Source organism: Talpa occidentalis, unplaced genomic scaffold (assembly GCF_014898055.3).
Source record: "Talpa occidentalis isolate TD23 unplaced genomic scaffold, MPIMG_talOcc4v2.1 talOcc4.4, whole genome shotgun sequence".
Classification (NCBI taxonomy): domain Eukaryota; kingdom Metazoa; phylum Chordata; class Mammalia; order Eulipotyphla; family Talpidae; genus Talpa; species Talpa occidentalis.
This window is the reverse complement of record NW_023604295.1, coordinates 147,972,356-147,999,286: the sequence shown is the minus strand read 5'-3', so window position 1 is coordinate 147,999,286 and position 26,931 is coordinate 147,972,356. Positions and strand designations below refer to the sequence as shown.

Sequence of the window (26,931 nt, the reverse complement as noted above, 5' to 3'; positions counted from 1 at the left end):
AGTAACCTGTGGCAAAGGGACCTGCTCAGCTTTTTAGCCTAATGTTCTCCAAAAGAGTCCAAAGCGAGGTCATCTGGATGCGGCGATACTGGCGGACGCGAACAAGGCTGCAGCCACGGGGCGCCTGAGGCCAGGAGGCTGAGCGGCGGGTCTGGCCTCCTCGTCCCTCCCTCGCTGCTCATGCGGCCACGGCCGAGCAGCCTCTACCCCTGGGCCGGAGCTGTGGACGGAGGCCCGTGACCCTGCCGTGAAGCCCAGGCTGGGGATGACCCGAAACTTCCCGGCTCAGCCCCATCTTGCCTGAGGAGCCTTCACGGCAGTCTGAGGCCTCTCGGGAGCGGAGGGCCCACATTAAAAATGCTGGACATCGTTAACTACTGCAAAGTCGCTCGCTCTCGGGGAAGCCTGAGACCCTGTCCTCGAGGCAGGCCCGCACGCTGTGTCCACGCCGCTTACTCACGTGGCAGAGAATGGGGTCCAGGGGCTGGCGGCAGGTCAGGCGCGTGGGTGAGGAAAACGCGGTGCTTGTGTTTGAGCTCCCGGCCCGCATGTGCGCAGAGACACCAGGAGCAGAGCGCTGGGGCGAGGAGCCGCCCGCAGGCCCTGCCCGGCGTTTCCATCCCGCAGACGGGGTCTGGGCCTTGCCGAGGGCGCCGGCCCTGGGCCACTGAGCCCAACTTGGCGGGCCCAGAGCCGCCTCCGGCTCACACCCAGGTCTGGCCGGGGCCGCCGCCGCTGCTGCGTGTGGAGGGACAGGGCCAGGGGCTGGCCGCTGGGCAGCGGGTGGGAACGCTTCGCAGTGCTGGCTCTGATGGAGCTGCTTCTCCTTAACAAAGTCAAGGTGTGTTACCGTGCAGGCTGCTGCCCCGGAGGGGCTTCTCAGCCGTGGCCGCGTTCCCTGCACAACGCCCAGCGACGAGCTGTTGCTGCGGGCCGAGTGCTGGGCCGCGCCAAAGGGCCTCCTCCCACGCAGTCCCCCGCGGAAAGCGTGGGCTAAAGAAGAGAAAATTAGACGTGCCAAGTTTTGAGAGAACCCGACATGAAGACAGCAGAAGGTATAACTGGACAATGGGGGGACCAGCTGGTTGCTCCAGGGAGGAGCGGCGTCCACAGCAAGACTTGCGAGTGACCGGAACGAGCCGGCAGGAGGGCCCCGGGAGGCGGCTGCGGTTAAGACACGTGTCCCTGGCAGCTGTCACTGGGCCGTGCTGGTTTGCTTATTCCCTGGACAAACACCCTATGAGAATAGAGGCGTGGGGCCTCCCTGCTGGCACAGGGGGTGAAGACGCAGCCTATGGGGCAATCTGCAGCCTCTGCAGCACGAGTCGGATTCCCCGGCAGGCTGGGGAAATACCCACAGGGCGCAGCAGCCCTCTCCTGCCCCCCGCTGCTCCCCTCAGCAGTGGATTTCAGTGGAGACACCTGTTCTGCTCCCCACTCTGTCTCTGGTGAGCCTGCTCATCCCCACACCTCTGGCCTGCACCCCAGTTCTTGTATGCACAAACAAATAAATCTTAAAAAAATAATAGAAAATAGAGGCGCGGCACGAAACTGGGGATTCTGCATTTTGTGAAGGGAACTCAGATTCCCAGGGGGACAGTTTTCCCATTGCCTGCGACACAAGAAAGCTCAGAAACGCAGTCTCAGTGAATGCGGTCAGCTGCGGGGGCCCCACTGGCAGAGGAGGGCGCAACTGGACGCCGCTGGAGTCCCCACTGGGCCTGCCTTCCTGCGAGCGCCGCCTCCGACCAGGGACGTGGGGGTTGGTTTGCGTGTGGGGCCGTGTCCTGGACACCGCTTGGCCCTAAAGTGTGGCCTGTTATCCAGATAAACGTGACCTGCCGTCAAGTAAATTATATAAATATTCCGTATTCAAAATAATTAAAACAAATACCTGCAACTTCACCAACCTGGTCCACCTGAAATCTGGGTGCTGGTTTAGGGTCAGGTGCGGTTGCCTGAGCGGGCTGTGGGCATCTGAGGCCTTGGGAGGGAGCACCGGGGCTGCAGGGGAGACGGCCGGGGGGCTGCAGGGGAGACCGGCGGGGGGTTGCAGGGGAGACCGGCTGGGGGCTGCAGGGGAGACTGCCGGGGGGCTGCAGGGGAGACCGGCGGGGGCTGCAGGGGAGGGCCTGCAGGGGAGACCGGCGGGGGGCTGCAGGGGAGACGGCCGGGGGGCTCCAGGGGAGACCGGCGGGGGGTTGCAGGGAAGACCGGCTGGGGGCTGCAGGGGAGATGGCCAGGGGGCTGCAGGGGAGATGGCTGGGGGCTGCAGGGGAGATGGCTGGGGGTTCAGGGTAGACGTCCGGGGGGCTGCAGGGGAGACCGGCGGGGGGTTGCAGGGGAGACCGGCGGGGGGCTGCAGGGGAGACCGGCTGGGGGCTGCAGGGGAGACGGCCGGGGGGCTGCAGGGGAGACCAGCAGGGGGCTGCAGGGGAGAATGGCTGGGGGCTGCAGGGGAGATGGCTGGGGGTTCAGGGGAGACTGGCTGGGGGCTGCAGGGGAGACGGCTGGGGGCGCAGGGTTAAGCTGCCCCGAGACTGGAGGGGCTTGGGGGGGCCGCACGGGCCTCTCCTCTCCCCGCCAGGCAGCAGGGGGTTCGAGGCTACGCCCCCGTGTCGCTCTGCCAGGGGGACAGGAGGGGCTGTGGGGGGCAGGAGGGGCTGTGGGGGGCAGGAGGGGCTGTGGGGGCAGGAGGGGCTGTGGGGGGGCAGGAGGGGCTGTGGGGGGCAGGAGGGGCTATGGGGGGCAGGAGGGGCTGTGGGGGGGCAGGAGGGGCTGTGGGGGGGCAGGAGGGGCTGTGGGGGGCAGGAGGGGCTGTGGGGGGCAGGAGGGGCTGTGGGGGGGCAGGAGGGGCTGTGGGGGGCAGGAGGGGCTGTTGGGGGCAGGGCCCGGAACAGCCCCGCGAGGCGCACGCGGTGGGGGCGGGCGGCGCCCCCACACCGAACACCCGGGGCCGGGCACGTGACGTCACGCCCGCATTTAGACATGGCTCCGTAGCCATGGCGACCGTGACGTAAGCGCAGCTGAGTCGGTCTTTTCGCTCGCAGTTGATGGAAATGAAACGAATCAGCCCACCCTGCGGCGCCCCGACAGAGCGATACCCCCAGAAGTGCTGGGCAGCGAGGGGTGATGGCTGGCACCGCCCAGCTCTCTGCGGGGAGACCCCCTCACCCGCCCTGCTGGGAGACCCCCTCACCCGCCCTGCTGGGAGACCCCCTCACCTGCTGGGAGCCCAGCTGGGGAGACCCCCCTCACCCGCCCTGCTGGGAGACCCCCTCACCCTCCCAGCTGGGGAGACCCCCTCACCCTCCCAGCTGGGAGACCCCCTCACCCCCTCACCCGCCCTGCTGGGAGACCCCCTCACCTGCCCAGCTGGGGAGACCCCCCCTTACCTGCCCTGCTGGGGAGACCCCCTCACCCGCCCAGCTGGGGAGACCCCCCCACCTGCCCAGCTGGGGAGACCCCCCTCACCCGCCCAGCTGGGGAGACCCCCTCACCTGCCCAGCTGGGAGACCCCCTCACCCGCCCAGCTGGGGAGACCCCCTCACCCGCCCTGCTGGGGAGACCCCCTCACCCGCCCTGCTGGGGAGACCCCCTCACCCGCCCAGCTGGGGAGACCCCCTCACCCGCCCAGCTGGGAGACCCCCTCACCCGCCCTGCTGGGGAGACCCCCCTCACCAGCCCAGCCAGGGAGGGCCTCCCCCCGCCTGCGTCTGGGGAGGGCAAAGCTTTCCGAGACCCCAGAACGCAAGGTCACGGCGCAGACCGACCTGAAACCGGGAAAAGCACCTCGCGTGGCCAGCCCGGCCCTGCAGTCCTGGGCGGCTGCGCTGCTCCACCTCCCCGGCCGCCCCGGAGGAGCAGCTGAGGCAGAGCCGTCCGGCTCGCGTGGCCCCCGGGCCTGGCGGACAGGCTGCCCTCAGGCCTCCCAGGGCGGCGGCTGGTCCAGGGCTCTGAGGCGAACCCACGGCGCAGGGCATGGGGACCGACTCCCGGACGGGCCCAGCTCAGACCCCGTGTTCCGTGGGCACAGGCTGGGGACAGGGTGGTGCGGGGGTGTCCTTGAGCCAGCGCCCCTGAGGGCGAGCTCTGGGGGGGCCTGGGCGCTCAGGCCGCCTCCTCCAGTCCCCCAGCCCCCCGGGCTGCAGTGACAACGGGCCGGCGACACTGCTCGGGACCCCGAGGGGCTTTTGAGCCAGGACAGTTGGGGCCACAAGGTGCCCATCAGCACGGCTGACCGTGTGTCCAGAGAAGGCGATCGAGAGGGCAAGGCTGAGCCCCGAGACCAGGGGACCAGGGCCCCTCCACCCGAGACCCAGGGCCAGGGGACCCACGGAGGACCTTCTCGGCACCGACCGAGTGTGTCCAGTCTGGCCCACCCCGTCACCGGTGGGGGCCGGGGCCCGGGGATGTGGAGAGCAGAGGAAGGTGCGGAGAAGCTGAGGGCCGGGCGGGGGCTCCTGCCCCCTCTTCCCTGACACGAGGGCGGCGCCCGTGCCCCGGGGAGTCGTGGTGGGTCAGGGCCCTCGCCCTGCTGCGGGGCTCTGCTTCACTGTGCCGGGCCTTTCTCTTCGCAGCCGCTAGTTTGGATTTTAATCTCAGGCTGACCTGGACCTCTGGCCTCAGCGCTGCCCACACAGCCGAGCCCGCCTGGGGGAGGAGCGGCTTTTGGAAGCCTGGTCAAGCACGCCTCCCTCTGCTCTCGCGGCCCGCGGGCCTGGAGTGAGACGGCCACCCCCGCCGTGCCCCGGGGTCCCTCGCCAATCGGCCCGTGGGCCTCGGAAGACCAGATCCCAACTGTTTCCTGTTGTGGTCATTTTCCTGAGACCACAGCGGCGTGTTGGATCTGGGGAGGCCTCGCCATGCGTCTCCCGTGACGACTGACAGAAAACAGGCACCACACAGAGGCTCAACGGACGGACTCAGAGATAGATGATGCAGTTCTGCCCGCTCTGATGTGAACAATTACATGATCGCCCACGGGTGCCGGCCCGGCTGCTGACCGCAGGCCAGAGCCCAGCGGGAATGCAGGTTGTGTCCAGTGTGCCTGGCGCACAAGCGGAGACCGTGACTTCAAGAAAGTGGTGACGGCTCAACGCCAAAGTCACAACATAAAATCAGCCAACGGGAAACGCGCGCCATCTAGGGTGTTGCTCAAGGTGAAGGAAACTGAGAACAAAGATGGTGCTGACAGCGGTCACTGCACGGACGGCTCTCAGGGACGCCGCAGGGGGAGGATCCTGCGCTCTGAGTCTTGAGTCTGGGAAAACTGCATCACCTTGGCCTCAGCAACCGCAGAACACGGGCTGTCCCGCTCTGACCGAAACGCTCGCAGCCGCGGGGGACATGCTGGTCATCCTCGCCCTCCCCCTGCCCAGTGGCCACCTCTGCTGGCCGCCTGCACTTGAACACACGGTTCACGCAGCTCACGGTCCGCCGGGCACGGCTAACCCGGCCTCGTCTCCACCGCTAAGGAATTAAATAACTCGAAGTCGTGTCCGGCCCACGCCCGCGCTGGGAGGTCTCCCCCTGCACCCCCGACCGCGCCCCCCGACCGCGCCCCCCGACGCCCGGGCCCGCCGAGGGCCTGGCCCGCGCCTCCCGGCCACGCGGCCACGCGCCTTGTCCACGGCGATGCGCGCGGCTGCGGGAGGCTTCCTGGGGGCCGCGCCGGCGGCGGGTGTCCGCAGGGGCCCTGGACACGCGCGGGGCCGCCGACGCCTGGACGCCCGCGCGCAGCGCCGCGCAGCCTCGGCGCCCGGGTCGGGGAGCCCGCGCAGCGCCCGGGTCGGGGAGCCTGCGCAGCGCCTGGGTGGGGAGGAGCCCCGCGCAGCGCCCAAGTCGGGGAGCCCCGCTGGGCCACGGCGCCCGGGTCGGGGAGCCCGCGCAGCGCCCAAGTCGGGGAGCCCCGCAGCGCCCAAGTCGGGGAGCCCCGCTGGGCCACGGCGCCCGGGTCGGGGAGCCCGCGCAGCGCCTGGGTGGGGAGGAGCCCCGCGCAGCGCCCAAGTCGGGGAGCCCCGCTGGGCCACGGCGCCCGGGTCGGGGAGCCCGCGCAGCGCCTGGGTGGGGAGGAGCCCCGCGCAGCGCCCAAGTCGGGGAGCCCCGCTGGGCCACGGCGCCCGGGTCGGGGAGCCCGCGCAGCGCCCGGGTGGGGAGGAGCCCCGCGCAGCGCCCAAGTCGGGGAGCCCCGCTGGGCCACGGCGCCCGGGTCGGGGAGCCCGCGCAGCGCCCAAGTCGGGGAGCCCCGCAGCGCCCGCGCACGTCCCTGGCCCCCCACGCCGCGCCCTCGGCCGGGCCCGCGGCCACTCACCAGACGGACGGCGCGTCGGTGCCGCTGATCTCCAGGAAGTCGTAGCCGTCCTCCAGCTGGAAGTCGGTGAAGACCAGCGCGATGGTGTCCCCGGGCTCGGCCAGGACGGTCCACGTGCAGTCCGCGTTGTTGTCGTACTCGGCGGGGAAGTGCGGGCTGGAGATGGCGCTGCTCGTGCCGCGCAGGGTGCCCCCGCACGCGCCCTCGGCTGCGGAGAGGCAGAGCGGACGCGTGTCCAGGCGTGTCCAGGCGTGTCCAGGCGCCCGCGGGGCCCAGGGTCCCCTCCCCGCCACGCCGAGACACGGGAGACCCTCCGCGCCGGGGCGCCGCCCGGCCGGGCACGCGTGGGCGCGGGAGGCCCCTGCCCGGACGCAGGAGCCGCGGACCCGCCCGCCGGCGAGGCTCTCCTCGGCCGCCCGTGGCCGCCCCCGGCCCGGCTGGGACGCGCGTCTGGCTTTGCCTCCCTGGCGGGTCCTGCGCTCACGGGCGGGGCGGGAGGCGCCGCCCGCGGGGAGGCTCGGAGGCCGCGGGCGGGACCCGGCGTGGACACCCGGGAGGGCGGGAGGGGCCGCAGGGGCCGCTGAGAGCAGCCAGGCCCCGTGGAATTTTCCAGAGTGAAAATAGGTAAGTGAGAAGCTCTCGTGTTTTCTAAAAATACGCCTGTCGTGATGATGCGTTTGCGAGTGGAAACACCGCCGTGAGCCGGGAGAGGGTCTCCTGTGAGGCGCTCGCTACTGCCCGGACATGCTTGATGGTGTAAAATAATAAAACAACAGGCAAGTCGGAGATGAAAGTGGCTGCGCCCTTGCAAATGTCTAATTTCAACTAAGCAGAAAGGCCAGATGTTCCCAGGCAAAAGAGCTGTTGCAACATGCCGACCTAATTTATATCATTTTTTCAAAATAAATAAATCAAAATCAAGATAAATCCAACAGGGGCCTCCCCGGGGGCGCAGCGGTTGAGCACTGGGCTGCGAAGCTGCCCGCGGCCTCTGCAGCGCCGGTTCGATCCCCGGCTGCTCCTCGGCCACCGGAGGAGGGTCCCACATGGCGCGCAGACCTCTCCTGCCGCCCGCTGCTCCCCTCAGCAGTGTCCTTCGGTCCTTCTGCCTGCTCTGCTCCCCGCTCTGGCTCTGGTGGATCCTCTCACCCTCCCGCGCTTCTGACTGTACCCAGTGCTTGTGTAAACAAAACAAACAAACAAATATAATAAATAAATAAAAACATGCCTCTATAAAAAAAAAAGATAAATCCAACACAATGAAAATATTTGCAACAGCACAGCAAAGGGATAGTATCTATACTTATTTAATTTATACATTTAAAAACAATACACAAATAAATTCCCAGGGAAAGTTTGCAAATGATAACTTAAGAAACGATATTTTCAGAATAAATGAATAAACCAAGACGGGCAAAGGTTTAAGGGCTCTTATTATCATAGACATTGACATGAAAGCGACAGTGAAATACCTGAAGTCTGAAAATACATTTTTTTTTATTTTTTAAATTTTTTTTTAAGATTTTACTTATTTATTTATACAAGCACTGGGTACAGTTAGAAGCGCGGGAGGGTGAGAGGATCCACCAGAGCCAGAGCGGGGAGCAGAGCAGGCAGAAGGACCGAAGTACACTGCTGAGGGGAGCAGCGGGCGGCAGGAGAGGTCTGCGCGCCATGTGGGACCCTCGCCGGTGGCCGGGGAGCAGCCGGGGATCGAACCGGCGCTGCAGAGGCTGCGGGCAGCTTTGCAACCCAGCGCTCAACCGCTGCGCCACCAGGGAGGCCCTGAAAATACATTTTTAAAAAGGGAAATAGCAAAGGGTAAAGCTCACAAAATCCACACTCCTGGCTTGACTGTGCGTTGACGGGAAGGTTTGGGCCATTTGACAAAGTGCACACGGGTCACCTAAGGGCTCAGGTCTTTTAACAGTTCCCCAATTTAGGGGCTAAAAGTTACTGAGTACAGTTTAGTCTGTACTAATTCTCCATGTGAACCATTTTATTTAATCATTTCAAAAATGCATGAGGCGATTATTGTTATTCCTATTTCACTGTTGTCAAAAAAAGAGGCTCTGATTGTTTTCATAAAACTGTGTCTAGGACTTGTTCATAAAGTCATGAAATATCAACATGGCCCACGAAGCCGCATCAAGATTAATCAGTGTCAGCATATTGCCAGGCACTTAAAATGAATGATTTATGAAAAACAGAACAAATTGGCCTCAATCATGACCTAGACGTACAAATAACACTTAGACTTTAAGAACAAAGAGTCTCAACGCGTAGAATGACTGTGGTATGGGGATAATTAAGATAGGAGTGATTTGAAGACGTCTTCGTGCGCTCACCAGCAAACACTTCAACGCCTGAACGATGCCCTCGGTTGATGAATGAGACTCGTGAATTCTAACCCTTGTGTATGTAAAACTTCTGCCACTGTTTTTTTAACGCAATTCTGCACATACCTTTTTGGATAGGAAAGTCTCCGATGCCATAGGAAAGGTGGTTGCCTAACCTAGTATATATTTGAAGTTGGGTGCTCATTTTTTGTAAAATAAAGAGAAATCTCATTTTTTAAACAAGGACACAGTCACAGAGTAACCACTGTCACGCCAAAGACAGCACGTTTATTTGGAATTTTCCTTCTTTCCACAGTGTCCTGCTCTAAACCATGTTTAGGTTCGAGTAAATTCTATGTAATCACTTTGATCAAATATTTAGCTGATTAGTCTTTAAATTTTCAAGCCTATAGGAATTCCTTGTAGCTGCAGAAGTGAAGCGAGGTGCTGCCTGCACCCCAGAACAGATGGCACCGTCTCGGGGGGCAGCGCCTGCCGCGGCCCAGCCCAGCCCCGCCAGACGGCAGGACCAGGCCGGCGTCTCCCGAGCCCGGCCCCGCTGCTCCTGCCTCAGAAAACAGCTAACTGGCCGGCCCCTTGTTTGACGCATCCCGACACTCTAAGTCGTCGCACACGGCGTTCGGTTGCAGCGAAGGAAACAGTCACGTCCACGACGGCCCGTCTTGTGGCCACTGAGCCCGTCCACGGGGGGTGATGGCCGGGAGCCCCGGGAAACCACTTAGGGTTTGGCCTGTGTGGAACCTGCTTCACAGCCCCTCGCGTCTCCACTCAGCGAGCACCGAGCGCTGGCCCTGCGGGCTCTGGAGGCTGGTGCGGTGGAAAGAGCCTCAGAAGCGAGACGAGCCTTACGTCAAGATTTGAGGGAGCGCGTCCATCACGGGATGCGCCGAGGAGCGTCCTGACAGCGGTGATGAGTGAAGGTCAGGGGTTCTCCCTGCCTGCCGGGATCAGACCCCCGCGCGCTGTTTTCTCTCCAAGTTCGCGGCCTCCGTGTAGAGCCGCTTCTGAGACTCCAGGAAGGCCGTGTCTCGCTCGACCACAGGGCTCCTCTCGCGCACCAACAGGGGTGCCGCTGGGAGTGGACCCTAAGGCTGAAAGGCCCTGTCCGGGCGCCATGACCTTTATTCAAAACTGACGCTTCTCTTGGTCTAAAGCTCACGGATACAGCGAGAGGGTAACGCAGCGACGGGCGTGCTTTCTTTCACATCTGCACGCGTGCATGGAGATACTAGGATGTTCCTTCCCTAAGACGAAGGGAGGTCAGCGCAAGCCGCGCTTCGTGCGGATGTCCGTGGGTCGCTCCACCGCCCTCAATGCTGCGCATCTACAGCCTGAGGCCTCTGACCGGGCCAGGGAGCGCCGTCTACTCCGCCCGGCCACACGCGGCCTCCTGGCCCAGAGCCGTCCCGTGCCTGCCCAGGGCCTTTGCGCTGCAGCCTGCCCACTGCCTCAGGGCACTCAGTGGTCGCCTCCTGGCTGTGCCCCACTGCCAGGTGCGAAGGGCACCCCCTTCCACCTGTCCCGTGCGGGCACTGCCCTCGGCCCAGGAACCCGCCCCGTCTGAGCAGGCATCGGCAACAAGGTCACTTTCTCTTGCTGTTTTTCTCCCTGGAGGGCGACACCCACATTTCCTGCAGCGTCACCCCCTGTGGGGCGCCTCCTCGCCTCGACCAGCGTGACAGGGCTCCCTGGCGGGGTGGACTCGGGCCGTGCCCAGGGCGCCATCTCTGAGGGCAGAGGGAGGAAGGAAGTCCATGCAGGGATGGGACCATGTGGCTCTCGCCAAGCCGCCGCCAGCCTCAGAGTGATGTTTCAGACAAAAATTAGCTGCCAAGAGGGAGGGTTTATACTCACACGAGCCCACGAGGGACTCCGTCAGCGTGTTTGCTTTGCTGTGTTTGTTTTCAACAAGTAGCTGAGCCACAAGTCTGGGAATGTTCTTTTTAGTCTCAGCAGAGCGGCAGGGACATTTCAAGAAGAGGTGAAGTCCAGGCAGAAAGCGAAACGGTCACCGAGACCGTGGCGGGCCCACCGGGGCTCAGGAGCCACAGGCCTGGAGCAAGTCACCGGCCTCGGGCCCACTGCCCCCTCAGCAGTGTGGTCCCGAGGGTCAGCCTGTCCTGCTCCCCACGCTGTCTCTGGGCCGTCCTCTCACCCCCACACTTCTGGCCTGCACCCCAGCTCCTGTATGCATAAATAAATAAATCTTAAAAAATGATAAATGGTAAATAACATTAAAAGAAAAGATGTATCAAATTTTACTTTGCTATGGATTTCCCTCTATCCCGAGGATCTCGAAACTGAGAAGTTGGGGGCTTAGTCAAGTGAGTGCTGTGTGGCGGGCGGTCTCGCCCTCTCTTCCTGTGTGCAGCAAGAAAAGGAAGTTATGTCCTAAACGAACTTCCAGCAAATGCTTAAAATGAGCATACAGAGCACACAGTTTGTAATAAAATGATGAATCTTTTTTTTAAAGATTTATTTATTTTTTTATACAAGAGCTGGGGTGCAGGCCAGAGATGCAGGGGGTGAGAGGATCCACCAGAGACAGAGTGGGGAGCAGAACAGGCAGACGGACTGAAATCCACTGCTGAGGGGGGCAGCACGGAGACAGGAGAGTCTGCCGCGCCATGTGGGTAGCTCCCTGGCCGGCCGGGGATCAAACCTACGCTGAAGAGGCTGCGGACAGCTTCACAGCGCTGCACTCAACCTGCTGTGCTGCTGGGGAGGCCCTTACTGAGTCACTGCACTCGGGGCTTGCCAGGGAGGTGGCCGGCCCGAGTTGGGGGTGGTCCCAGCTTCTCTCCCCGACACTCTCCTCAAAGTTACTTCTTTAAAAGGGTTTCCTCTACTGAGTCCTTACATATCCTTGCATTGCAAGAAAAAGTTCTACAGCTAAAAGGAGTTTGACTACTGCTGAGTTACTCCAAAAGGAAGATGAAGTTTTTCATAAAATACGTGTGGACTCTGCTGATCTCTGTGCGGGGACTAACTCCATGTGGACGCGGACGTCGGGATGCTCTTTCCCTGAGGAATTCTGAAACGTTTGCAAAGTTTTACTCCCAACTCTGAAATTATTTCCTGCCTTGCCTGGGTATACTTGTTGCAAAGAATGGGCCTTAGGGGCATAATTCAAAATACAGAATAAAACGTTACTTAGAGACGTGCTTGGCCGCATTTATCATCAAGAAAAACTGAAACCACCTGAATGTTTAACAGCAGAAAAATCATCACGAGAATGTGACCCCGACCCCGCGCTCTGCCTCGGCCTCAGGAGATGCCCAAGCCCCAGCCTTCACTTTATAGAACGTGGGGGCGCACGGTGGGTGTAAAGTCTCCAGTCGTCTAGGAAGGTGTCTGAGCACATGGCCAGGAGAGGCAGCACTCGCTCCCTCCAGCGCCCCCGGCCTCCGCTGGTGGCCCCCGAGGCTGCGCCCCACCCGAGCCCGCAGGTGGAGCTGAGTCTTTCTGGGGACCCCCCAGGGGAGTGGGGTGAGGCTCAGGGTGGCTCTAGGCGGCGCTGCTCCCGTGCAAAGTGCTGCTGTTTGCTCCGAGGTGCGCAGTGACCCGTCGATGGTCCCTGAAATGATTTTGTGGCATCTGAGCACAGGTTTCCAGCCTCTCTGCTCTGTCCAGCTTCTCCTCCTCGTGACCTCACGCTGCCGCAGAGGGGCCGCCCCAGCAGCTGAGGGTTGGGGCGGGGTGCTGGCCGGAGCTACCGCCGGGCGGGTGCTGTCTTGTCCCCGCTGCAGACGCCGCCGAGGCCACAGGAGAAGGTTCCTTCATGTTCCTGACTCTTGTGTTCTGACCCGGCCACCCGTCCACGCTGTGGCGGCCCCTCCCCAGCCCCCCGGCTCCAGCTGGTGCGGAAACCCCAGGCCACTGGGGGCACACCCCGTCCGTGCCCCTCCACGGTGCTGCACCCCCTCTCCGAGGAGCAGCTGATGCCCCCAAGGCCCCAGGGCATCGTCTGGTCCCCAGCGCGGGCCGTTGGTCCCAACGCGCCGGCACTTGCCTGGGGGTCCTCTGTCCTCGGGAGCGAACCCCCCTCCCTCCTGTCATGGGCAAAGCCCTCGTGCCCCCTCCTGCCCTGAAGCTGTGTACGCCGGGGCCTGGTCTGCTTCCCCGGCCCCACTCGCCCGCATCCGTTCAGGCTGGGGAGACCAGGTGGGCCTGCAGTCCACCCGCTGCCCCGTGCTGCCCACACCCCACCAGCCCCGCGCTCGCCCCGCTGCGCCCGCATCTTCTCCCCGCCAGGCCAGGCGAGTCCAGGGCTGGGACTTGGATCCCCAGGCTCTCCCCATCTGTCACACAGGAGGAGGCCCTGCTGGCCGCCGTGGGCCTGTGACCTGCGCCCACTTGGGCACTAGCTCTCCCCACCGTCATTACAGTAGGTGGCCAGTGGGCACTGACCCGTGAGCCAGTCCTGGACAATACTGCAATTATTAATGCAAAAAGGGGGAACGGCGGTCTAGACCTGCTCACGATCACAGCTCATGTCTGACAGGCTGCACCGGGCAGCATCACGAGCCCACTCGCTGAGCGGGCGGCGGGGCGGGAGATGGAGCAGCTCGGCCGAGATCCACTGTCCACAGGCATGGCCGATCATTTGCTTTTCCGGCTTGGTCAGATCTGCATTGGAGTAGTTCGTGGCGAGAGAGCAGGACGGTGCTCAGACCTGACTGAGAGCCGGATTCCGGCCCCAGGCCTGTCCCGCCAGCCTCACGGCGCAAGGCCTGGCTCCCGCTTGGTGGCTCCGTGAGATTCATCGCCAGGTCACTTCTCCGGTGGCTGATGCAACCACAGCTGGGTTTTAAATATCACAGAATTTAGAGGCTCCCGTGACGTGCCTGACCCCGCCCTGCTCCCCTCAGCCGTGTCTCTCCAGTCTTCCTTCCCGTTGCCCGCGCAGCGAACGTCTGCGATGAAACCCGGGCGACGGGTCATGAAGCGTCGCACGTGGCACGCGGGAGGCTTTGGGGGGCTGATCCAGTAAAGAGCGTGCGATTCCCCTGCTGAAGGGAGCCGGCGCCTCTCACTCCCCGTCCTATTAAGGGGCACCGAGCTCCCCGCTGCTCCCCGCGGCGCCGCTGGCCGGCGGTCACTCACGCGCCCAGGGAAGCCACCGCGTCCTCGAACGGACAAAAATCCACGAGCTCTTAAAGGAAACAAAAGCGAGGCAGCCGCCGCCACTTAATTCTCCAAAGCTGTCACAGCGCAGCGACAATGTGTTGTGACACGTTCGCTGACTACTTATCGCCCGCGCGCGTGTGTAGACAGACGGCAACGAGGTCGCCGCTCCCTGGGCGAGCAGCCTTCCTTCCGGGGGATGGAGCTGCTGTTAGTCAGTGTTGCGTGGGGCGCGCGTCCCAGCAGGGCACGGGGCGCCCCTCCACCTGCTCTGGGGAGGCAGCCAGACTGCGGGGTGGGAGTGGGCCCGGGGCTGCGTCTGCGCCGGGCCGGGGCGTTGGGAGGGGCGGGGAGCGGGCGTGGCCCACCCACTCCAGGCAGCCTCTGCAGGACGGGAAGACCACGGAGACACGGAGCCCGCGGGTTTGTCTGAGGAGACTGATGCGCGAGAACGGCTCAGGAGGTCACGTGTGGCCTTGCGGCACAGCGCGAGGGCGCCGGGCCCAGCCTCTTCTGTGGGCTGAGCCTCTTCTGTGGGCTGAGCCTCGCCCCGGCCGTGTTCACACCGACGGCTCTCACCCGCGTCACAGGCTGGGGCAGCCGCGCCCAGGAGCGAGGGAGCAGAGGGGCGACCACAGATCTGAGGCGTGCAGAGGGGGAGTGGGTGGGAACAGGCGGGGAGCCCGGGGGGCTGTGGGTGCCTTGGTGATGGGGGTGACAGGTGGGCTGCAGCGGCAGACTGAGGGGTAGATCCTGCCTTGCCAGGACCCCAGCCAGGACGTGAGCCAGTGGGACTTCAATAAAAATAGACAAGTAAATAATTTTTTTTTTTGTGGGCCCCTCCCCGGCGGCCGGGGAATGAACCGGCGCCGCAGAAGGTGCCGCAGCCTCGCAGCCCAGCGCTCAACCGCTGCGCCACCGGGGGAGGCCCAGTAAATAAATTTTTGAGAATTCAGGGAGCTGAGGATGACATACACATGGTGCCGACGTTAGGGCTGCGGCCGGAAAACAGGGCTGTGGCAGCCCCTGCGGCCCAGCGGGGGACCCTGAGGACCGGCACCTGGGGTGGGGGCTCGCCTGTGCGGACGCGGCCGGGGGGCAGCTGAGGGCGTAGGGCCGGCCTCGTCTGTCATGGGAGGAGGGTACAGGGGGAACCGCGGAGCTGACGGGGGCGGGAAAGCCCGGCAAGGCTGGGCAGCGGCGTCAAGAAGAAATTTGATGATTGAGGCTAGATCTGAATTTCATGGCGTCCAGCGTCCTCACCACAGACAAGATTCCTCTTGGGAGCAGACCTTGGTTCCAGCCCCAGAGCCTCTCCCCACCCAGGCCCCCCCAGCCCAGGGCCAGCCCAGGACTCCCCCAGCCCATCCCCCCAGGACCCCCCCAGAGCCCCCCCAGCCCGGGTTCCCCCCAGGGCCAGAGCCCCGCCCCCTCCCCTGCCAGGGGCCCCACCCACCTCGGCAGAAGGGCGCCGGGAAGTCCCAGGAGGCGCCGGCGCCGGGGCTGAGGATGCAGGTCAGGGTGGCGTGGCCCTCCAGCACGTAGCCCGGGAGGCAGCTGTAGCGGACCTTGTCCCCGACGTTGAACCCCGTGCCGTGGAGGACGCCCTTCAGGATCTCTCCAGGGGTCCCGCAGGCGCGGCTCGGCAGGACTGTGGGAGGAGGGCAGAGGCCAGGGTTAGAGACTGTCCACGGACCGGCTGTTGTCACAAGCGGGCGCAGCCTGGCACCGAGGCACTTAGGCACGGGCCCGATTGCCTGATTGTGCCTGAGGTTCATCAGGGCAGGCGTCATGTCACTTTCCCAGGATTATTTTATTTTTTTTAAAGATTTATTTATTTACACAAGCACTAGGCACAGTCAGAAGCGCGGGAGGGTGAGAGAATTCACCAGAGCCAGAGCGGGGACCAGAACAGGCAGAAGGACCGAAGGACACTGCTGAGGGGAGCAGCGGGCGGCAGGAGAGGTCTGCGTGCCATGTGGGACCCTCGCCGGTGGCCGGGGATCGAACCGGCACTGCAGAGGCTGCGGGCAGCTTCGCAACCCAGTGCTCAGCCGCTGCACCACCCGGAGGCCCATTCCCAGGATTATTTTTGAAGGGTAAGGACACGTGTCTCCGGGGGAAGGCGCTGCTCTGGAGGGGGCCTTCTGAGGGAGCCGCTCTTCCTCGGGAGGGTGTGCGGTTCAAGTGCTGAGCAGCAGGGTGCCGGGGTTCTGCCCTGGGGAGGAGGAGGGAGGAGCCCCCGGTGGCGCTGGCGCCTGGCCCACAGCTGGTCAGCAGCTTGGGGCTGGACAACTCACTGAGAGGACTAGCCAGAGGCCTGATCAGCTCAGCTCCTCTGTTGGGGGCCAAATAGCGCCTGCGCCATGTCCCGGGCCTGGCAGTCCCCCAGATGGCATCCTCTTTGGAGTTTGTCCTCTGCTGTCGAGAACGGCGTGGGACAGCGGGTCAGCCGCCCAGGGCCCGCTCTGGTCACCAGAGCCCCACCCGGGGCTCAGCTCGGCCCGAGGCCGCCTCGCGGGTAGCCGTGTCCCCGCTGTGCACGTCCAGCCCAGTCCAGCCCTCAGCAGGCCGACCACACACAGCCGCCCGACGCGAGGACACCTGGAGGGTGACCCCCGCCCCGGGAGTGCACCTGATGAGATTTGCATGCCCTGGCTGGGTGAAAACAGGCACAATCACACACTTTTCCAAAACCCGTTGGACGAGACAGCGTTTCAGAAACCACGAAGCAGCAACAAATGCCTCGTTTGTCACTGTCCCCCGCACGGCTAACGACGTAAGTAGGGATCAAAGCTGAGAGTGAACACGGGAGTTTTCAAAGCAAAAGAGCCGAGCAGACGGGACAACGGGAGCGACAGGGTTGAGAGCCTGGAGCCTCTGGCAGCACCAGTCCTGGACGCGTTCAGGATTTCGGGATGAGGGTCCCTGCTGCCAACTGATTCCATTTTAAAAAAATCATTAGAATCGTGATGTGAGCAATGCCCACAAGCAGATAGAAATAATGAGGATGAATTAAAACACGGGCTTCTAGGGCACGCAGCAAAAAACACACGCACGTGGCTTTATCAAAGCGCCATCAATTTCACTAAAAATAGCAAAATGCCCTAATTGTGAATAATGGGTGAAAATAAATCTTTGCTAAGATTTAAGACGCAGACACGTCGGCCTGGCCAGCACAGGATGACCAGTGTTTGGGAAAAACTAATTTAAAATGAGTCTATTCACCCAAGCGGTCACGTCTGCCGATTGCATTTTAGTTGCATGTTGAAGCCGCCCAACGGGCCTCTGCGGCAGCCCCAGGACAGATGTGCAGTTAGCACCCACAGGCCCTGGGCATGGGCATGTGGTCAGTGCCCACAGAACCGGGGACAGGTGTGTGGTCAGCACCCGCAGACCCGGGGATGGGCGTGTAATCAGTACCCGCAGACCCTGGGCATGGGCTTGTGGTCAGCACCCACCGACCTGGGGACAGGCGTGAGGTCAGCACCCACAAACCCTGAACATGGGCTTGTGGTCAGTGCCCAATGACCCAGGGATGGGCTTGCGGTCAGCACCCACTGACCCAAGGACAGGCGTGAGGTCAGCACCCACAGACCCCAGGCACGGGTTTGCAGTCAGCACCCATTGACCCGGGGACGGGCATGTGGTCAGCACCCACAGATCCTGGGCACGGGCTTGCGGTCAGTGCCCACTGACCTGGGGACAGGCATGCGGTCAGTATCCACAGGTCCTGGCAGAACCTATGTGAGCCCTGCCTTCACATCCCGTTGTCCTCTTGAAGCCACCTCCACGCTGCCCCATGGATGCTTCACAGAACAAACTCACGTGGATCTGAGGATCCCCCACCCAGGGAGCCCCTGGCAGGGGAGCGGGTGTCCTAGGGGAATGGGCACGCCGTCCCTGTCGGTCGGGCATCTGGACAGTGAGGAACACGACGGGACAGCTTCCTCAGGCATAGAGGTGGACGCTGGCCCGGCTACTACCTCTCACCCATGGGGCTCTGGGGTCTCCCAACGCTTCCTCCTACAACAAAACGCGTCTGTGTCTAAGGCGAGTGCAGGAAGCAGCTTGGAAAATTAATGCAAAATTTAAAACCCAAGCAGGCTGTGCTCTCGCCTGCGCTCCCGAGCAGGAGCTGCCTGGGAACGGCTGAGGAGGGTCCCGGTCACCTCCTGCTCCAGCTGCCAGACTCCCCAGCACAAGGCCCAGCAAGGGACTCAGCCTGGGCAGGCCAGCAGGCCCCAAGGCCCGCGGCCCCCACGGGGAGGGAGCGTGTGGGTTCCCAGCTGGCCCCTGGGCCCCCGGACGGCCTGGTCACCGCCACCACGACAGCAGCCCCGGTTTCTTCAGCTCAGGCGACGGGTAAGTCAAATCTTCTGGAGCTGGGACGTTGGCCTTCGGAGAGGGGGCTTTAAACTTGCATCTTCTAATTTTAAGACATTTGTACAGGAAACACGACAAGGGGTGCCATCATCTGGGGCAGCCCGTGGGTCTGTCCTCTCTCGTCCGTGGTCGCCCGGTCGTCCCTCCGTCTAGCCTGGTCTAATTTTTCTTCTAGGTGCTGGCAGTTACCGGCTGAAAATAGTCTTAATTAAAGTTATAGCCATAAGCAGTTTACCAGGCACTGGGTATCACTAATTTATGATTTTCATATTCATTTGAATCTCAAAGCTTCCCATGATTGAATTCATATAAATAGCTCAAGCTTTATTAAAAAGAGTCGTCTGGAAACGCTGTGGCCTGCTTCTCTGCCAGAGCTGTCGGAGGCACACACGCCTCACACTCGAGGCTCGGGCTGCCCCGTGCCGGCTCGAGCAGCCGTCGCAGCAGCAGGCAGGGGTGGCCAGGACAGAGCAAGATGCAGCTCGGAGGTCACGTCTCTTCTTTTTTTTTTAAACATTTATTTAAACATTTTTTTAAACATTTATACATTTTTTAAACATTTTAAACATTTTTTAAACATTTTTTTAAACATTTATTCATGCAAACATGAACTGGGGTGCAGGCCAGAGGTGCGGGGGCCAGAGGATTCACCAGAGAGAGCGGGGAGCAGAACAGGCAGACTGACTGAATCACACTGCTGAGGGGAGCAGCGGGGAGACAGGAGGGGTCTGCTGATAATTTATCGTTGTCTCTAGAATGAGGTCATCCCAAACAAACTCTGGATTCTGTTGCATGTTTCCAGGAATGGTGGCATCTTTATTTCTTTTAGTATTTTGGGGGGTGGGGATCTTTTGCTTCTCTGACCCTAAGCAATTCGCTTGGCTGGACTCAAACAGGTAACCCTGGGGGGCCGGTTCAATTCTGGGTTCAGGCCCTGTCCCCTCAGCCACCCTGCTTTGAATCTGCTGCTCACACTCCTCTTCAAGACTCGGCCAAGGCGCTGGGCAGAACTCAGGACCGTTTGGGGCTGCGCCTTGGGTCTCACCTCTGTGGGATTTCCCCTCACTTTCCAGCGACTGGGATTCCCCAAACCTACCGTCTGGCCCTGCGGTTGAGAAATGTGGGGTTGAAACCAGAGTCCAGGCGGCCCCGGCTCCAGCCCTGGCTGTGGAGGGGCCGCATCCCCAGCCTCACGCCGTGCCTCTGCCCAGCAAGGCCGGCCCTGCTCCTCCGCCGGCACCTTCCCTGCTGCCTCGCTGGCCGGCACGTTGTGCACGGCTGCAGCTGTGAGGGCTGGGCCTGCGGTTGTTTGGATTGCCCTGAATTGCACTGATGGGGGGTGTTGGGCTCCGTCCTCAGGCTGCATTTGTTTTTATCTGACACAAATAGTAGCTTCCAGAAAGGCCATTTTATGTTTTAGATATTCAATGTGCCAGTCATGCTGTACAACATGTCATTTTATTCCCATTATTTCAAGTGTGTAGTGAAGATGACTGAAGCTACAGTCCCCACACACCCTGCGAGCTCTGAACAAGGCTCAGGTGGCTGAGGTCTCTAGGTAAGACACGCGTGTGAGCTTATGTTTCATGTTTGTGTGGATGAGTTAACACGGGATTACCGAGGGTGCTTTCATTCCGGTGGTTTGCTAGAACAATCCCAGTGCCTTGACTTGAGATACAGACACAGACTCGAAGTCTAGAACATCTACCTGTTCTCTGCAATTCCTTGTCAGTGCTCCAGAGCGACAGGTCATAGTTACACAGACTCACGGAGCTCGAAACACTCAGGGCTGAGCCACCTGGAAATCTCTTCGTTACAACAAGGTCCGTAAACTTGAAAACGAAACGAACGCCTTGATAGAGGAACGAAGTCAGGTCGACGCCGTCTCGCCTAGATGGCCACCTGGCACGCTCCTCGGGAGCCTGGACGGTTGCACGCGGGGCACCGGAGCATTCCCTGCAGGTACCTGCCGGTCGGGTGTCCGCCGCCCCGGGCAGCACAGAAGAGTCAACACCCCGGCTTCCTCCACCACCAACCTGCTCCGATTCTCTGTTCTCATCGCTGTTCTGGGAGTTGGCACAACACAGGTATTTTCGTCCTTGCAATTTTAGAAAAAGTTGAAACTAAACACTTCCAAAAAAAAAAAAAAAAAAAAAGCTCTTAACACGTACTTTATGTAAATAAAATAATAGGTACATTCAATGAGTGGACTGGAAAAACAGGCCAAAATTAGACTTGCAAGAGAAGCAGGCGGTTGGGCGAAAGCCGCACGATGGTGTGTTGTGCGGATTCACAGATCTCGGCCACACAAGAGCAAGGTCAGTCTTAGTGGAGCTAAAAAAAGGAAGCGCAGAAGGAGCTGAGGGAAGTGTGGGGACTGCTTGTTCTTCTGTGTCACCATCTCACTTAAATTCTGTTTTCTCCTCATGTTAGTTGGGCCTCCTGTTTCCAGAGACCTCGTGGGTCCCAGAGCCAGCGACATAAACAGAGCCACGCTGTCGCCCCAACGCGTGGAGATGGAGACACCCGATTCTCAGTGTTTAAACTGGATCAATTCTTAATGATTTTGCTCTGGGAAAGAATTCTCTGAAGTCCACTTTATGTTTTGATTATTTCCAGGGAGCGAGGTAACGTTCGAACATTGATCCGCGCACACAACTGTCCTGCTTTCCATTTCATCAGTTTATAAACTTGAAAAGCAACACAAATAAAAATGTTTGCTAATTAGTTATCTCACTATTAATTGGTTCAAAATTGGTGTAAAATTTCCAGTAGAGAGCCGTCGGCATTGCTCAGGCCAACCTGAAATCTAGATTTCTAGAAATAGCGGTTTTTATTCTTTTTTTTCTTTTTTTCTTTTTTTTTAAGATTTACTTATTTCGGGCCTCCCCTGGTGGCGCAGCAGTTGAGCTCTGGACTGTGAAGCTGCCCGCAGCCTCTGCAGCGCCGGTTCGATCCCCGGCCACCGGGCGAGGGTCCCACATGGCGCGCAGACCTCTCCCGCCGCCCGCTGCTCCCCTCAGCAGTGTCCTTCGGTCCTTCTGCCTGCTCTGCTCCCCGCTCTGGCTCTGGTGGATCCTCTCACCCTCCCGCGCTTCTGACTGTACCCAGTGCTTGTAGAAATAAATAAATAAATCTTAAAAAAAAAAGAAAAAAAGATTTATTTATTTCTATACAAGAGCTGGGAAACAGGGAACAGGCCAGAGGCATGGGAGGGTGAGAGGATTCACCAGAGCCAGAGCGGGGAACAGAACAGGCAGACAGACCAAAGACACTGCTGAGGGGAGCAGCGGGCGAGGCAGGAGGGGTCTGCCGCGCCATGTGGGATTCTCACCGGCCGGCCGGGCTGGAACCCGCGCTGCAGAGGCTGCGGACAGCTTCACAGGGCGGCGCTCAACCGGCTGCGCCACCAGGGAGGCAGGAAGTTTTTATTCTTAATCTATAAACTATTGTTGATGATTGATTTGTGTGATAACTCACTACAGCAAATTCCAATCTTCCACTACAGGGAGGGATTACAGTTTCGACCCTTGCTTATTTAATTTGTTATAGTATCGATGAGCGCTAGGACGTTCTATGACACAGTGCATTAAGTCAGCTAAATGACTTTTAACTTAATCGTGCAGAGCCAATGTGCATATAAATATAATACTAACCTTATTTGTTCGGCTGGTTTATGTCACCGGGCAAATTATAAACAGATTCCACCACGTTTTTAGCCCACTGAGAGTGAAAACAAATGAATTTATCAGGAAGGCGGCGAGAGCCCTCGAACCATCAAAGAAGATAAAACTGCAGATGAGTAAACTTCAGCACCTAAATATTTATCCAGCAAAATGTGGTTTTTAGCCCGTAAACGACGGTGAGCGAACATTTTCCGTCGGTGGCATAGCCAGACTGAGTGTATTTTGCACGTGATTCTTCACTCTCTGGAAAGGCATTCATCTAAAATCTGTTCATCTTTCCATTACACACATCTAAAATTCGATCCATTACAGCAGGTGACATCCGAGGGCAGGACGGGACACTCCCGCGGGAGGCTGAGGGGTTGACCTCGACTCCTAGACATGGTGCCAGCCCCTTGCTGACCCGGGCTCAGGCGATTCTGCAGCCGGACGCGTCGCTGAGCGGCCGGCACCCAGTGGCGCCGCGGGGACGCTCTGTGGGGCCGGCTGGGCGCCTGCTGTGGGGTCTCCAGCTGGTGTCTCTGACGCTCATGCCCCTCCCCGGCGTCCGGTCTCTGTGGGCGCCTCCGCATCGTTCTTCCCGAGCGGCTTGCGGGGTGCAGGACACAGCCCAGCTCCCGGGCGAGCGGGCAGAGAAAAGGCAAGAGGGAGGCGGCTCCACTTTCCAAGCCAGGGACCCTCGTGGCCGCGCAGTGAATAAATCAAACGACATTTAACCCCGGTGTTCAGGGAGAGCAACGTGCGCAGCGCCAGGTGTCACCGGCCAGGGAAGGTGCGTCATGGGCACACAGGTGAGGTGGGGGCGTGGGGTGGGGCATGGGGTGGCCCCCTCGAGACCACGCTGTTATCACTAAAGAAGAGTGGGGTTCCACACTCCTGGTAACACCCCTAGTTGGGGCGCCGCTGATTCCGTGGCCCTCGGTGCTGCTCTGCGGCAGGCAAGACAGAGCAACCAGGAGTGTCCAGGGAGCGAAGCGGGACACGTCATTCACCCGAGGAGAACGCGGTGTCGGGCGGACACTAAGCAGAGACTCGTGGTTTCTGTCCACTCGTGGCTTCTGCAGGCAGGTGTGACCCCGGTCCTGGGGCGCTCCCTCCGCAGTGGACACACCGCAGCTCCAAACTGGCCGTGGAAATGGCCCCCAGGCTCCGTTTTTCTAGACCTTTCTGAGTGTGTCCAGCAAGCCCAGTCTCCTTGGGGAGTTGAGAAGAACTTTGTGAACTTGGTTTTTATCACTTTAACCCCCAGGGCCACGAGCAAGGAGCCAGTGGTCAGCCACCCCTCCGGTGCGCACAGTGGCCGTGGGGTTCCGAGTCGCCTGAGGAAGGAGGCCAGCGCCCTGGCTCTGGGGCGGACACTTGCGTCCTCCTGGGCGCAAGGAGCTCGGGTGACGCCGAGCCTGGTTCCGTGCGAGACCTGGGCGCTGGGACCAGCCTCAGGGAGGCTCAGGGGGCCATGCCACGGGGCTGAGCGAGGGGGCGTGGGGTGAGCGAGCTGCCTGCTGCCCCGGCCCAGGGAGGCTGGCCGCCATACCCTGGTGGGGCACCGACCCCCACAGCCCCAGCACCCCTTCTTGGACTTACAGGGAGGAACCTGAGAACAAGTGTCGGCGTGTGCCCCGGTCTTCGCCTGCCCTGTAACAGCCCGAGCTGACGGCGCCGCTGCGGTGGTGATTATTTAATGATGCTAATTATTAGAGCTACACGGATATGTGGGCTAGTGAGAGCGCAACCCCAAGACCAGCCGGGCAAGCAGGGCTGAGTGTGCCAGGGGGAGGACCGTGGCCAGCCTGGGAGAGGAAGCGCCCCTGCTCCTCCCCCGCACCGGCCCGGCTGCCCGCGCCTCACCTCTGGGCCAGCCCCAGGCGCTCTCGGCCACGGGAGCCGCTCTGCTCGGCCCTGCCCGCCTGCCGCTCTCTCCCTGGACACCGCAGGTTGACTGACGCGCCAGCTGCCCAACTGGCGCATGAGATGCGTCGGGACTATTACAAAGACCTCGCTTGCTAGCGACCTTGGGAGAAACCCCGGCACGAGGGGCGTCCTCTGAGCCACACCGCAGCCCTGACCTCAGTGCCGGCACCCTGGGATGCAGCTGCAGTGGCCTTTGTGCAAAGAGGCCGTCTGTGCTGTCACCGGCCACGCTCCACGGCCCGTCCACTGGACTGTGGGTGACCGAGCTGCCACCAGGGCCGTCCCGAGTCTAGAGGGATCACGTGCCCTGGGCCCAGGGTCACTCCATGGGAATCCGGTCAGCGCCGTCCCCATTAACCGGTACGCCCTCGATGGCCCGCGTGTTGTGCCAGAGTCTCGGTGACAAGCCAACGAGAGAGCTTGACCTGACTCTGCCCGCAGTGTTATCACTGGCCGGCGCGTGTCTGCACTCACCGGCGCTTCAAACACACCCGCGTGTGCTTGTGTTTATAAAGCCACGTGCACCGATCTGTGCTCTGTATACGTGCCTGTTTACAAGCTAAATACAGGCATCTGATCGTGTGTAACTGCATGCGTATGTGTGTTTGTTATGTGTAAAGGCACATATATCATTGCTGGTTATTGTTTGCACTTACATCTGTGTGTATCATGTGTGAACGCACGTGTGTGACTGCTTGTTGTCATTCGTGACGACGCACACGGTGCTGGCTGTCCCGTGTGCGTGCCGTACAGCCTGTCGCGTGTGCATGCGGACCAGCCCCACCAGCAGAGGCTTTTCCTCAGCTCCTTCCAGAACGATCCTCACTCTGGCCCGTGCGAGTTTTCCGAGCCATAAACCAAATCCAGCCTGGAGACGCCTCAGCCCACGCCTGACGGGGAACTGGCTCCTAATACGGCCGCGTCCTTCCAGAAGCCCTTGCCGCCCTCGTAAACGCTGCTCCGGCGCGCGGCACCCGGCGCACGTGCCCCGGCCCTCGGGGGTGCCTCCTCTCTCAGCGGGAGACACGGTGCTGCTTCGGGAAAGACTCTGCGCCCCGCGATTCCAGAGAGAGAAATCCTCAAGCCAGTGACATGGAAATGGGGAAGCGATGTTAAAATCGGTTTCCGCGTTTCCAGGGGCAATTCAGTTTATGCTTTCATCTCAGCGAGCTGCGTTTTTATTGCTTTTTCTTTCAGTTTTATTTTTACACCTCTCAATTTATTACGTAATTGAGCCATGAATTAATAACCCAGATCTAATTCTGTCACAATGATGAGCTTGAAGTTAAATTTTTAACATAAAATCTTAAGTGTGAAAAACGGTACTTCTGGGTTTCCTGTAATTCGGGTTCTTCAGACTTTGGAGGCGCCAGACCCGAGGCCTCTGGTTGCACAGACACCTCTGAGCTGCTCCTCTCCGCCGGGTCGCTGGGCAGCCCCTGCTTCCCGCGCTGTGGCACGGCCGGCGCCCGGGGTGACCGGCCCGCGGGTCCTCGATCGTCTCCCCGCAGCTGGGGCGCGCCTGGGGTCCAGCGGCATTTGGGGCGCTTCACAGCCCAGGTGACCCCCGCTGACCCCGAGCCCTGGGTGGGTGGGCCACCGCCGCAGGACGTGACCCGGTGGCCGAGGCCAGGCCGGCCCGCACCTGCCCGCCGTGAGGCCGCCCGCGCCCGAGGACGCGGCCTCTGGAGTCGAGCGTGGACGCTCCGACCCGCCCACCGCGGGGCAGCAGCACAGACGTCCGCAGGGCGTCGAGCCAGGAGCTGGCTAAGCTGCCCGCGGACAGGCCGTGCGCGCAGGCTGGGCGCGCCCTCGGCTGGACACGCGGCCTCACTCAGGCCCGCGGGCCTCCGCGTCAAAGCTGGATGCTGACCCTCGGGGGGTCCGTTCGTGGCCCTCACCCCAGCCACGGTGGAGCCTGTCCAGGGGCGGGTCTGTCCAGGGCGGGGCCCTCCGTGGTTGGAGCCTGGCCGCGGCCGCCTCTGCACTGCAGGGCCGCGAGCCTGCCGTGGACGCTGACCGCGCGTTTTCCCGCCGACCGCGCGCGGCTTCCCGGACAGCTTGGACGGGCTCCTCGCTGGACCTCGGCTGAGCCGCGACGTCGCCCTCCGTGGACGGTCCCCGCCTGGGCTCTCCCTGCTGCCCGCTGCCGGCTGCGAGCCCCGCGGACCCTGCGGCGGGTGGGCCGGGCGGGCGCAGAGGGCAGGGCGGGAGCAGCAACTGCCCGCCCGGCCCGGCCTGGCCGCCTAGAGGCGCCGCCGGTGGAGCCGAGGGATGGGCCCGGACGGGGCGCCGCCCCCGCGGTCACTCCCCGGTGGCCGCCTGGGCTCGCCCTCCCGGCCGCCCGCGCCGCGGAGGCTTCTCGTCGGGGGCACCTGCCCGGGCGGGTGCAGATGCGGGGGCGCCCCGAGTCCACCCCCGCCCGCGGCGCAGCGGCTGCGGGTCAGCGGGCAGAGGCCGGGGGCGGGCAGAGGCCGGGGGCGGGCAGCGGGGCGGGCGACCCCACTGGCCGAGTGCACACCCGCCAGCTCTCAGACACACCTCGCGGGGGAGCTCAGGATGCGCTTGGGCCCTAAGGGAAGCGCGTGTCACGCTCCAGGCATCCTGGACACGGCGCACACGTGCGCGCGCACACACACACACACACACACACTCTCTCTTGTCCGCTTGTCAACCTTCTACCACGTCCAGGCCCTGCCCCGCGAGGACCTTCACCCCAGACGCCTGTGCCTGTCAGTCAATTAATTCCCGTGATCGTTTTCACCTGAGCTGCTCACTCGGGCAACAATCTCCTCATCCACATCAGGCCTGTGAGCGCATCCATGTCAAATTCCCCTATTTCTCAAAGTAGGAGTCACATGAACGAGGAGGTTGGCAGCCCCCGGGCCCGGTGGTGCCTGTAAAAGACGGCGCACCTGGGCGGGGCCTGCCCGGGTGTGGGCAGGGGTGGTCAACAGGCCTGAGCCACTGCGGGTGCCTCTGTCGCAGAGGCCAGGTTGGAATGTGAACTCGCTTTACCTATTTTTATTAGGAATTCATGAGGGCCTCTCCGGGGAACGGCCTACGGGGTCTCAGGAGAGGCCCGGGACCTGCGTGCCCCTGTTCTGAGGGCGGCCTGTGGTCACTCTCTAGCCACAGGGGAGCCCAG

General features: G+C 61.7%; 1 protein-coding gene across 1 annotated transcript in view; it reads right to left on the bottom strand.

Moving 5' to 3' along the window:
* The window catches only part of CSMD1 (CUB and Sushi multiple domains 1), a 629,723-nt gene that overhangs the window by 179,590 nt on the left and 423,202 nt on the right, over nt 1-26,931 (bottom strand). Inside the window, exons 4-5 of the mRNA XM_054701136.1 lie at nt 15,257-15,451; nt 6,314-6,521 (exon numbers count right to left, since the gene is read on the bottom strand). Coding sequence (XP_054557111.1) covers nt 6,314-6,521; nt 15,257-15,451 — 403 coding nt within the window. The remainder of the gene's footprint in view (nt 1-6,313; nt 6,522-15,256; nt 15,452-26,931) is intronic.